The 13,101-nt window shown below is 39.2% G+C and overlaps 1 protein-coding gene and 1 long non-coding RNA gene across 5 annotated transcripts in view; one reads left to right on the plus strand and one right to left on the minus strand.

Annotated features, from left to right (window-relative positions):
* Window positions 1-13,101, plus strand: part of LOC131103832 (uncharacterized) — a 44,551-nt gene that overhangs the window by 23,121 nt on the left and 8,329 nt on the right. For all 4 annotated transcript variants that reach the window (XR_009119688.1, XR_009119689.1, XR_009119687.1 and 1 more), the window contains 3 exons: window positions 6,711-6,913; window positions 10,153-10,244; window positions 11,399-11,528. This is a non-coding gene — a long non-coding RNA (uncharacterized LOC131103832). The remainder of the gene's footprint in view (window positions 1-6,710; window positions 6,914-10,152; window positions 10,245-11,398; window positions 11,529-13,101) is intronic.
* LOC131103826 (potassium channel subfamily T member 2) overlaps window positions 1-13,101 on the minus strand; it is a 53,446-nt gene that overhangs the window by 13,521 nt on the left and 26,824 nt on the right. The window contains exons 5-11 of the mRNA XM_058050418.1: window positions 11,393-11,441; window positions 11,013-11,072; window positions 9,212-9,286; window positions 8,959-9,042; window positions 8,478-8,572; window positions 6,718-6,898; window positions 615-779 (exon numbers count right to left, since the gene is read on the minus strand). Of these exons, the coding sequence (XP_057906401.1) occupies window positions 615-779; window positions 6,718-6,898; window positions 8,478-8,572; window positions 8,959-9,042; window positions 9,212-9,286; window positions 11,013-11,072; window positions 11,393-11,441 (709 nt within the window). The remainder of the gene's footprint in view (window positions 1-614; window positions 780-6,717; window positions 6,899-8,477; window positions 8,573-8,958; window positions 9,043-9,211; window positions 9,287-11,012; window positions 11,073-11,392; window positions 11,442-13,101) is intronic.

Below are 13,101 nucleotides of genomic sequence, written 5' to 3' on the forward strand. Positions count from 1 at the left end.
ATTCAAGAAACAATACAAGCAGTTGATGTTTGCTAAATACAAGGATGAAGAGTCTTGAACCAGTAATGATGTGCTATACATATCACTATATTGACACTTACTATGGTACCCATTATGTCATTGGATGGTCATATTACCTCGTACTTCGGTACGAGGTACATGATAAAAAAAAAACTTAAACTATATTATGGAAAGCAGGAAGTGAACAAATGTAACAGTTACTGATTGTAAAAGTACCAGATGGAGGGGTAGGATTTAATAAGCTTTGCTTCTTCCTACTCCTTTTGGACATGTGGAACTGTGAACTGATTATGTGATCACTCGATTGTTTAAATGAAATATTACCATTACCATAAATTTATTACAAAAACAAGAAGCCAAAGTAATACAAATTTAGTCAGATATTAAAATGATACTACGGTCGGTATCAACAAGTCAATATGTGCACATGTTGCGCAAACAAACACGTCTGCTCCTGTACAAGCAAGACAGCAGTGGCGTGATCCAACCAACCGCCCTCATTAAGCCTGCGTGTTGACCTTAAACAGAAAGGATTACAGACGACCAACACTCCCCTGCCTATTGTGCAAAAACGAAACCCCTTTGGAGAGCACCTGCAGGCGAGGATGAGCGAAGAACTCATTGAGGAAGTCCATGAGGAGGTCGATCTTGAGACAGCTGACGCACAGCACCACATGCTTCTCCGTCTGCGCCCTGTAGCGGCTGTAGTTCCCGCCAGATTTTTGACGCTCCATCCACAGAAAGGCCAGCTGCTCAAACTGCATTTGGGATGACATCAGGCATGTTCGACAGATGGAAGTTGAAGATTGAAGATGGGGGAAAAAAAACAGTCAAAAGCGTTTATTCACGACACGACATGGAATTTAAGTTACAATTTATTTGTAATATGACTGAAAATTAAGTACTGTATTATGTTCATAGTGGGCTTTTTTCCAGCAATATGAGCAGCACTGCACTTTTGCAAGCTCTTTGTCCAACCCCCGCAATGACGCACAAGTCCTGCTGCAACACATTCCACAAAAATGAGCACAAAGCTACTATATTGTGGCAAAAAAAAAAGATATATTTTGTCATAAGAACACTGTAGTTTGCCATAAAAGTTTAGAATGAAGGCAGATTGTTTTACTATCATTAACAAAAAGCTGGTAGAAGTCAGGTCACAATGCCTTCTACAAAAATGGCGGACACATGTCACAAATATGGTAAATACGCGGTGGTGAAAATTTTATATTGTGGACTCAAAATCCTGCATTCTGGCAGAAAAATATGAATGTGCCATAGTGTTAAAGCAGGTTGTTTTAAGCTATATATTTTTTACATAATAACAGTAATCAAAAACGGCTAAATGTCCTGCACAACAGTCCTAAAAGGCCTCCACAAAAATGGCGGCTGCAATGCTAAAAAATGCTAGATTTGGCCAGAAAAGCACTATCGTTTACTGTAAGAGTAAACGCACATTGTATTACTAAAAAAAAGTAATCAAACATTTAAATATTAGTCAATGACAACACAACTGAAGACAAAATTCAGTTTTTAATTTTTTAATTGAACTAAATAGGTGATGGGCTGCACGGTGGACTAGTGATTACCACACAGGCCTCACAGCTAGGAGACCCAAGTTCATTTCCACTCTCGGCCATCTCTGTGTGGAGTTTGCATGTTCTCCCCGTGCATGCGTGGGTTTTCTCCGGGGACTCCGGCTTCCTCCCACATTCCAAAAACATGCTAAGCTAATTGGCGACTCCAAATTGTCCATAGCGAGTGGTTAGCACGCAGGCCTCACAGCTAGGAGACCCAAGTTCAATTCCACTCTCGTCCATTTCTGTGTGGAGATTGCATGTTCTCCGCGTGCATGCGTGGGTTTTCTCCGGGGACTCTGGTTTCCTCCCACATTCCAAAAACATGCTAGGTTAATTGGCGAATCCAAATTGTCCATAGCGAGTGGTTAGCACACAGGCCTCACAGCTAGGAGACCCGAGTTCAATTCCACCCTCTGCCATCATGTTCTCCCCGTGCATGCGTGGGTTTTCTCCGGGTACTCCGGTTTCCTCCCACATTCCAAAAACATGCTAGGTTAATTGGCGACTCCAAATTGTCCATAGGTATGAATGTGAGTGTGAATGGTTGTTTGCCTACTATATGTGCCCTGTGATTGGCTGGCAACCAGTCCACGGTGTACCCCGCCTCTCGCCCGAAGACAGTTGTGATAGGTGATCGAAATAGGTGATCGTGTTTACCAGACACACAGTCATGCCACACACATGTCAGCATAATTCAAGTAACAATTTATTTGGATGCTCCTTTACTGTAGGTGGTAGTCCAGATAAATGTCATTGATTTTGTGCTGAGACAATGTCGGGGAATCCATCAGCATCATCAACCCACGACAACAAACAGCTCCCTGCAAAAGCATTTGTTCCCAGAAAAAAATCCAAATGTTGTGTTATATTGTCGATGTAAAAGAGAAAACCAGAAAAACAAACAATAGCTCTGCTCTGAGGCTTCCCTGTGCAGGTCATTGCAGGACTTGGTGTCTCCTCTGACACACACACACACAGGCCGGGGGGTTAGGGCTAAGCGGGGCCAGTTTCTAAATGTCAAGGGGTATTTATGGATGAACATAGGGAGACAGCGTGGAGAAGGACATGGCGTCCATGCTGGTGATTGTCATTCCCTCCACAGGAAGCTACAGCAAGTATCTTTAGCCATATTTGTCTCCCGTTATTCACATCCACAGAACCACAGTGTCCTTAGCCTGTGGATTTGACTTATAGGATGAATACTACTATTTTCTTATTTTCTTATCATAATTTAATGTCATTTTCTCCAAAAGAAAATGTATTGCAATTTGTAAGAAAATGATAGTTTTGTGTTTATTAGATTAAAGTAAACAATATAGAATAATAAATGATGTATAATAAATAATAATGATTATTCACTTGTGTATGCAAGTGGATGGTCAGTGAGCTTACCAAACAAATTACCAAATACCAAAATACCAAACAAATTTTGTGTTCTAATAACGAGTGTTGAAGCATTCAAATCAATAAAACAACAAGGGTCCCCAAATTTAGGCACCTGCTTAATTTTGTTTAAATAATAATTGCACACTTTCTGTAAATCTGATATATATTTACCGTATTTTCTGGACTATAAGTTGCTCCAGAGTATAAGTCGCACAAGGCCAAAAATGCATAAATGGGTAGAAAAAAACATACATAAGTCGCACTGGAGTACAAGTTGCATTTTTGTGGGTAATTTATTTTACAAACTACTTGACCAAAACAGACATTACGTCATCTTTGAAGGCAAGTTCTACCAATAAAAGAATAGAGAACAGGCTGAATACATGTAAGATATGCTAACACAATGGTTATTCAGCTACACAAAAAATAAACATGAACAGAAAAGGTGTCCAGTCTTTATGTAACATAAAATAACAGTTTTAAGTACAGTAACTTTTTTGTTTTTTTGTAAGCCTCTGCTTTATGCCAGTCCCAAGTTTCTCACTTATTCCAAACTTCGTCTCTGCTGCTCGATTACTGTTTTCAGCTGCAAATTTCACTACTTGGAGCTTGTAATCTGCAGAATATGACTGTCTTTTGGGGGGCATTTATGTTCTGTCGTTCTCAGTTGTCTTTGTAAGCTAACGTCTACTGTTTAAATATTGAATTGTTAAGAAGTAGGAGATATCGATGCAAAAGTCTAAAGTGCCCTCTTGTGTCTGTCTGTAAAATTATATATATTTTCATTTATAAGTCGCTCTGGAGTATAAATATGAAAAAAAGTGCGTTTTATAGTCTGGAAAATACGGTAACTGACATTTCTGATCTCAACAACCAGTGATTTATAAAGGAAAATCATGAACATTATCAGGGGTGCCAAAATCTTTTCATATCAGTGTATGTTATTAGAAGAAAATTTAAATAAATTAAGGAGGACGCACCATAGTAGCCTCACAACAACTGTCCAATGACCTGAGAGCAAAGATTGTTCAACATCATGGTTTAGGGGCAGGATACAAAAGTCAGGTTCCACTCTGAGGAACATAGTGAGGAAATGGAAAACTACAGACCCAGTAATAGTTAAGGCCGATGGCTGATCCCAACAACCACTGGTTTAGAATTATCAGGGGTGCCCAAACTTTTTCATTCCCCTGTAAATGTCATTCATTCATTTTCTACCGCTTATCCTCACGAGGGCCACGGGCATGCTTGAGCCTATCCCAGCTGTCTTCGGGCAAGAGGGCAGGGTACGACCTGGACTGGTCGCCAGCCAATCACAGAGCACATATAGACAAACAACCATTCACACTCACATTCATACCTATGGACAACTTGGAGTCGCCAATTAACCTAGCATGTTTTTGGAATGTGGGAGGAAACCGGAATACCCGGAGAAAACCCACGCATGCACGGGGAGAACATGCAAACTCCACACAGAGATGGCCGAGGGTGGAATTGAACTTGGGTCTCCTAGCTGTGAGGCCTGCGTGCTAACCACTTGAGCCCTGTAAATGTCATTTTTTATAAATATTTTTTGGGGTTTGAAAAAAAAAAATTCACACCCTCAAATGATCACATCTGCCTTAAATGCTTTAAAACCTAAAATATTTCCATGTTGTCCATATAGAACTATAGACAATGAAGGAACTTGATCATACCGTAACATACAACTTTCTGACCTAAAAACAAGTCTCATGCGGCAATCAAATCAAAAGTACTTCTAACCAAACTGAATGTCAGAAAAACAAATCATTCCTCGTTAGGTTTGCTCCCCAGAGACCTTCCTCTGTGTCTGCACACACACACACACACACACACACACACACACCTTGTATTATCTCTCGGGAGACGCACAAAGATTGGAACCAGATCTGATAGGATGTAACTAACACATTTGTCAAAGTGTTGCTTGTGTGTGTGTGTGTGTTTGTGTGTGTACATAAAGCAGCTAAATGGCAGAAGTGGGATATGGGGAAGTCATTGACTTCTTGGAATAAAAATAGTGTTGTAAATTGACGTAGGATGCAGTGAGTCATCGCAGTGTGTGAGGTTGTTGTCTAAATGTATAACCTTCACTGAAATCAGTTTAGTAGGGTAGAGTTTAGTATCATGAGCTTTCCGTTTCAGGCATCATTATTGCATTGCATGCTCACAGTGTTAAATTACATAATGTGATGTTTTTATGAGCCAAGGCAGGGGTGTCTTTTCCAGCATCATTTTTACAACAACTGAACGGATGCAAGGGCCGTTTTGATATTTTGTAAATCAAAAGAAAACTGCATCTTTGAATTGTGATATAGGTGAAAAAGACCATTATTTTCCAAATATTTTTGGGGGTTTCTGCTAATATTATGACTTTTAATCTCGTTGTACATCTTGTATAATGACAATAAAGGCAATTCAATTCAATTAAAAATATCTATCTATCTATCTATCTTTCTATCTATCTATCTCTCTCTCTCTCTCTCTCTCTCTCTATCTATCTATCTATCTATCTATCTATCTATCTATCTCTCTCTCTCTCTCTCTCTCTCTATCTCTCTATCATGACATCATTTATCATCACAACGGTCACGAGGGTATGCTGGAGCCTATCCCAGCTAACTACAGGCAAGAGGCGGGGTACACCCTGGACTGGTCGCCAGCCAATGACAGGGCACATATAGACAAACAACCATTCACACTCACATTCATGAATGTGGGAGGGAACCACAGAAATCTCACGCACACACGGGGAGAACATGCTAACTCCACACAGAGATGCCAAATGGAGATTCGAACCCAGGTCTTCCCGATTCCCGATCCTGATTATGTGGCCAAAATGCTAACCACTGCAGCCCTTTATTATATATTACGAGATTATTCTCTTAAAATTGCTTGGGTTTTTTGTCATTAAAATACTTATTCCTCTTAATATACTGCCTTTATTATCATAAAATTGCAGGTTTTTTCCATTCCTTCTGTTTTTTTTGTTTTTTTTTAATAATTTCCAACTTTTCAACTTTCTTGTAAATTTTCATTATTATCACTTTATTCCCATAATATCTTCTCCCTACATTATAACTTTCCAAATTTGGAAAAAGTTTGAAATATTTTGTTTTGTTGGTTTCTCATAATACTAGGACTTAAAAAAAATTATGTTTTTTTTCTCAAGACTGTGCTACGAAAATGACATTCGTTTTGCTCATAATATTACAACTTGCACAATGAACTTGTTTTTTTTTTTTGCTGTTGAGGGTTTTTTTTAGTTTTAGAATGTGCCGCAGGCAAATAAAAAAAAAACATCCCTGAGCCAATTTTTTTGTAATTATTGTGTTAGCTTGTTAGAATAACATCCCGTTACATTATCACATTTGTGAATTTTGCGGTGTATTCCACTGTACTCCTTGAAAGGTGCTCTTGAGTCTCTGTAGTGCAAAATGACTGTGACTAAATTGTCGCAATTAACAAATGTGTTTTTATGTCGACAGGTTTTAAAATCGCTGTGTTTGTAAAATAAAATTGCGACAGAATACATAATATTGAATACATAATATTGTGTGCAACGATATGTGAAGTGAAGTCTTTGTTTAATTAGTTTGCATGAAGACAACACGGTTAGCAGGGCCAAATGAGCCCCCCAGTCAACAAACCCAACAAACCCTTTTGAATCTACTGACTCCATTTTGTATTCTCTCTCTCTAGCTCTCACCTGAATGGGAAGCACAATGAGTGCCACAAAAATCATGATGACCACCAGGAGCTGTGAGGGCCAGATCTGGGGGGTGACATCGCCGAAGCCCACGGTGGAGAAGGTGACGACACAGAAGTAGAGTGAATCGAACAAGGTCAGGTTGTTGCCTGCTCGCTCGAGGTGTTGGATGCCGCAGATGCTGTTTATGGAAAAGGTAAGAAAAACATGGTGGATCTCTGAGATGTTGGTCACAGTATTAAGATCCCAATAGACTCTTAAAGATGTACAGGTAGTCCTCTGGTTACGAACTCTTACTTTAATTAACTCTTCAGTCACTTGCGTTGTACACAGAACACATGAAGCACAAAAATGCAGGAATAAAAACTCAAAATACAAGACTTAAGTGAAACAGTAATATATAAAAAAAGAGAGAACAATAAACACCACGCTGCTTAGTTGTTTACTGTCGCTTTCAGAGGAGCAGATCCTTTAACATGCTCAAGGATATACAGTAAACCTCGGATATATCGGACTCGGATATATCGGAAATTCACTCACAACGGACAGATAAAAAAGAACCGATTTTTCTGTAATGCATTTCCAATAAAAATTCATTGCATATATCAGATTTTTTATAACGGATTTCGCCTATTTCGGACAAAATCTCCAGTCCCGTTCCAATGCATTTCCATTCAATTTCCCTCGCATATATCGGATGGCCGCATCGTTATGCTAATCTTGTTGATGTCACTGGCTATTGTCTTTCTCCTGGCTCCAGATTTAGGACAAATATAAAAGTGAGTGACGTCAATAATACTAGCACAGCAGTGAATGAGATCTTAACCTCACTATTGGAAATAACGTAGGCCTGACGGGCGTAACAGGGCCTAGCTTAATTAACAATTTGTTATGCTCAGAGTCCAATAAAGTTAAATTCTCATTACCTTACGTCTCTTTTCATTGCCCAGTCCAGGTACATTGGAAACATAGTCAAGGAAGTGCCTTTTTATAACGGATAAAATCCGATTTACGCATATACCGGATATAAATCCGATATATGCGTAAAACGGACATTTTCCGGTATACGCATGTAACGGATTTCGCTTATATCGGACAAAACCAGTGGGAACAATTGAATCCGATATATCCGAGGTTTACTGTAGTAGCAACCTGGCAGTTATGTGCGAAAAATGTCTGTGAGGCTAATCCTTATGTTCCACTATAAAATAACTATAAAAGCAATCTTCACTCGTTAAATGTACTGCAAAAAAGGTCAGTAAGGATAATTCATAATGCCGCCTCCAGAGAACATACTAACTCCTTAATTCTAAAATCACAAATACTTCAACTTGCTGATATAGTTCATCTTCATAATTCATTATTAGCATTAAAGCTACAGACACACAAAAGGGCGTGTTCCTAGTAGGGCTTATTAAAAGCACTAAATTCCCCATCCAGGTTAGATTTTGTGCAACACACGTTTATGGCCAGTGTAAACAACCCTTTTACTTTTTGTCATCTTTTAGTGTCTTTCTGAGGCATATCTCATGCTGGATCTCATTAGACAGTGCTGGTGTGCATAATTAAGGGTTTGTCAAGATGTAGGTGTGTGATTGCATGCCAGAGCATTGTAAATATACTCATGTCCGTATGGTTGCTTGATTTAAACATGTCTACTGTCACACCATTGTTTTTTTTCTTTCCATCATGCATCTTTTTTTCTTATTTTCCCCCTCAATCTGTGTGTGTAATTGTGTGTGTTGGGAGGGGGTACCCACCATGTAAACATGAGACACACCAACGTGCTGATGAGTATCACCACCTGGTTAAACATGGCCGAGTGTGTCCGCTGGATGGCCCTATGGAGATCATTCTGCAGAGAGAGAAGTGTAAAAAAAAAAAAAAAAAAAAAAAGACAGGCGCCAGCTGAGGCGTGGAAAAGGAAGCAGGCCTGAACAGGTCTTTGCACTGGTTGGACATGTACTTGGTGGAAGCAAGAACATCCGCAAGATTAGGCACACCTGCACAACTCAATGTGATCCAATGATATCATTATAAAGATAATAATACTGTTGGGTTAATATATGGGCTCATTGGTTCATTAAATACAGACATTGAAGTGTGCAGGTGTACCCATTGAAAAATTTGGATGTTCATTTTCATGGCACATTTGAACGATAATGTATCTATTCAGCCACAAGTACAATATGCAGTTTCAAAACAATATTGAGCATACAGGCATGCAATTGGTTGACTCACTATCATGTTCTCCAGAGCATGTTTGGCCAGCCAGCAATTGAGGAAAACAGGTATGAAGAGGTTTTTGAAAGAGGGCCAGATCACCTGTCGAAAAAGGAAAAGCACTTCAGTCTGCTTGTGTCGCTATTTGTTTTGCCCCCCCACCCCTGCTATCATGACACCCATACCGCCTGCCGTGTAGTAGGAGGTAATAAACGTGTGTATTGTTTGCGAGTGCTTTCGGTGCTCAGCGGTGCATGTTTTTCCCACTCACAGTGATCATGAATGGGATGGCGCTGATCATCTCCAGAATGAAAGGGACACGTAGCACTTGCTCCCAAACGTTGCCCTGGAAACAAAAAGCACGCACAAGGGGTCAGGGAACTCCATTGTCATAGCGACCCTGGGGGCGGGATTACCGCATAACAGGCCAGTTTAGCGGAAGGGAACAAATTGAAGCTTAGAATAGATCTACGGCTTCTGCAAGTCACACGGGTACCGTTTAAAGTAGGGGAAAGGAAAATAGCATTTCATCTAATCGGCCTCCAGTTAATGTGTCAGTCCCAGACGAGTGTAGGTGGACGTGCTCGCACCCCCTTGTCCACAGGAATCAGTCAGCTTTAAATGCTAAAGCCTCTGGAGTAAGGCGCACATGGAGCCCTTCATAGGATTATAGTGTCAACAACATGAAAGGCAGGGGCACACGTTGATTGATCAGCGCCCCGCTGCAGCAACACGGGGGCTTCCACGATAGTCTGTCTCATGTGTCGATACTAGGACACGTTGGTCGTCATGCGCCACAACTTTGGTTACAAAACAAAGTTAAGGCGCACACATACAAAGCATAAACAAAAAAAAACATGACTGACTGGCATAGTCTAAGACACTTTTTGATCGCCTGAACAACAGGCTTTTATTGCACGGGCTCAACTCTGAACACCCGCCATCATTTCCTGTCCGCCTGCCACTCAGCTTCCATAGGAAACACATTTATAGCTACACACTCAAGCACTGGCTTAGTTAGTTTTATTATGTCTACTATCTTAGGTAATACAAGTGTAGAGGTGATTATAGGGGTGCTATTTCATGTCTAGAGGGCTCTAATTATGTTTAAAAAACATTTAGAAGGTTGTAAACAGGTTTTCAATGCTCTACTATAACTATGAAAATATTCGTTCATTCATTCATTCATTTTTTGCCGCTTATCCTCACAAGGGTCACGGGGGTGCTGGAGCCTATCCCAGCTGTCTTCGGGTGAGAGGCGGGGTACACCCTGGACTGGTCGCCACTATGAAAATATTCCATTTGTAAGTAAGGAATCCTACTTTTTATACTTTTTTTAATATATATTTATACTGTTTATTCTGTATATTTCGTATTTTCATTTTTAATAGATGTGTCTGCACCTACTTCACCAAAACAAATTACTAGTATGTGTTTGATCATACCTGGCAATCAACAATTTCTGATTCTACTTGCTAATTCTCATATCTAACCAATACTACAGATAGATAGTTTATATCAAGGGTGGGCAACCTGCAGCTCATGGGCCATATATGGCCCACAACAGCATTTCATCCATATCACCGTGCAATACTTAAAACCACAGAACTGTTATTAAAAGCTCAAACACCTTTAACCCTAAAATTCTTACAATACATAACATCATAGATTTTGGATTATAGTTTTAAAAAGGACTACGATGCTCTTAGCAAGCGGCACATGTTGCTAGGTAGAATTTATGGAGCAGAATTACCTCTGCCCCAATCATCAATGAGACCATTAATTGGCGACTCCAAATTGTCCATAAGTATGAATGTGAGTGTGAATGGTTGTTTGTCTATATGTGCCCTGTGATTGGCTGGCGACGAGTCCAGGGTGTACCCTGCCTCTCGCCCGAAGACAGCTGGGATAGGCTCCAGCACCCCCGCGACCCTCTTGAGGAAAAAGCGGTAGAAAATGAATGAAATGAATGAATGAATTTCGCAGTTGAATACAATATTCATTTTATATTTAATACACAACAAAAAGGAAGAAAACAATGGCAGAGTTCCCAATGTAAAAATAGCCCTCACCTTGTAGCTGAGATACACAAGCAACATTGTTTCTGAGAAGCTGATAAAAGCCACGAGCACCTGCAAAAAAAGAGAGAGAGACAGAGAGAGCAGACGGCGAGTTGAGACAGTCTAGAGAAAGCGCGAGAGAGAAATTAGGCATGGCAGAGATGCAAGAGGAGAGCGTGGGTGGCGTCAGTAGGCGTGCTGATGATTGAGCTACAGAGAGAAGCAGATTTGAGCAAAGAAGGGGAACGTGTCTGATTGTGTCCACTTGTATCTACATGAGCACACCATCGCTCGCTTCTCATTCATTAGACGTATGCAGAATACATGTGACGTGAGGCAATGTGTATATGTGTGTACAAATGTGTCACAAACTAATTTACACACTATCTGACCTGCAGGGCCCACAGCGGTAGTGGTCTTTCCACCCAGATGATCAGCTTCCTGCATAGTGCAAAGACAACAGGGAGCAAGCGGTAAAACACATAAAGATTCGACACCACGGCTGCAGCATCACCTCATGGGAATTTAGTAAGATATTATACACACAGAAACTGGATTTTATCTGCGTATTTGCATACGCAGACTGCATGAAATATTATTCCTTCAGCTCTATCAAGCTTCACTGGCAAAAATATATTAAAAAGGCCCGACTGCAAATACAGCAGGAAAAATAGTAGTAGAAACATAAAACATAAAAGGAGGCAATTAGGAGCCTTGATAAAAAAAATGCTGCATTCAAGTCCTTGCTAAAGTGGTAAACCGTATGCAGACAATTTGTGACATAGTTCAAGCTGTTTCTGCGCTAATGGAGTTGAGGTTGCATGTGAGTGTGTGTGTTAGCACTACATTATGTTCATAATTGGACTATTTTACAATATCAGGAACATCACACTGCGCGTGTGCATCAATGCCCTGCAGAAAAATACAAATTAAAAGTGAATCTTTTCCACTACTCATGTGCCAAAAAGGACAGTAGGTATTAAATATTCATGAAAACATTTGCACAACTAGTGTATTGCTTTTTGTATGAAAGGCTACTAAATGTCGATGAGAACAGCCTCGGCACTGACACGACTGGACAATATACAGAATTTAATTTTAGTTTTTATAACTTTACCCCCAGATTTTTTGGCCATTATTTACAGTTTACTTTGTGAGTAAAAAAATATACAATATCATCTGAACATTATCACTTTTTGTTGGAACCTGTGAAACACAATGCAATACATACATTTTTCTTTATTGTCTACAAACTTTTGTGTGTCAAATCCAGTGTTTTGCGGGGAGTTTCATAACTTGTGTGGCACTGATTTTTTTTTCTTATGTTAACACAGGTTGCTCATTAAAGCGTAACTGCACTTTTTGAGGAATTATAACCAGAATAATTATCGGCCTAAAAATCTAATATCGGTATTTTCCCTTTATGAGAACCGATGTCGATCATGTAAGATTAACATTGCATTTGCAGAGATATTAGCAAAATGTAGTTAACACGATGTTGCTCAAAAGGTTTTTAAGTCCTATTTTAACAAGGAGAGCAAAGTCAGAGCTCATTATGAACTCTTCTCTCTTCTATTGCCGAATAAAGAGTCGGAAATAAAAAATCTGATTAATCGAAAAAATAATTGCGCAATTAATCAGTTATTAAAATAATCGTTAGTTGAAGCCCTACATGTTTTTAATCATTTTTTAAAATATTTTTGGTCATATTTATTTTAATTAAAGTGCATTGTTTTTTGTATAAAATCCTACTAAAATGCCACTACAGTAGTTGCAATCGATGCATACTGTACTTCCACTGTTATTTTCAATGTTTTATTAATTTTGTACTTTTTGGATGAAATCCTGCAAAATTCACACATTAAGGTACATAGTAGCATTTTCCCACAGTTGTGTTTGGTGAGGTTTATACCTGTTTACTTTTTTTATATGACGTGCTAATAATAATAATAATAATAATAATAATAATAATAATAATAATAATAATAATAATAATAATAATAATAATAATAATAATAATAATAAAATACTACTAATAATAATATTTATGTTTTCCCCCGTTTCCCACGTTTTGAATTATGTATATCACATGGTAGGTAAG

The sequence above is a fragment of the Doryrhamphus excisus genome, chromosome 15 (genome assembly GCF_030265055.1).
Source record: "Doryrhamphus excisus isolate RoL2022-K1 chromosome 15, RoL_Dexc_1.0, whole genome shotgun sequence".
Taxonomy (NCBI): Eukaryota; Metazoa; Chordata; class Actinopteri; order Syngnathiformes; family Syngnathidae; genus Doryrhamphus; species Doryrhamphus excisus.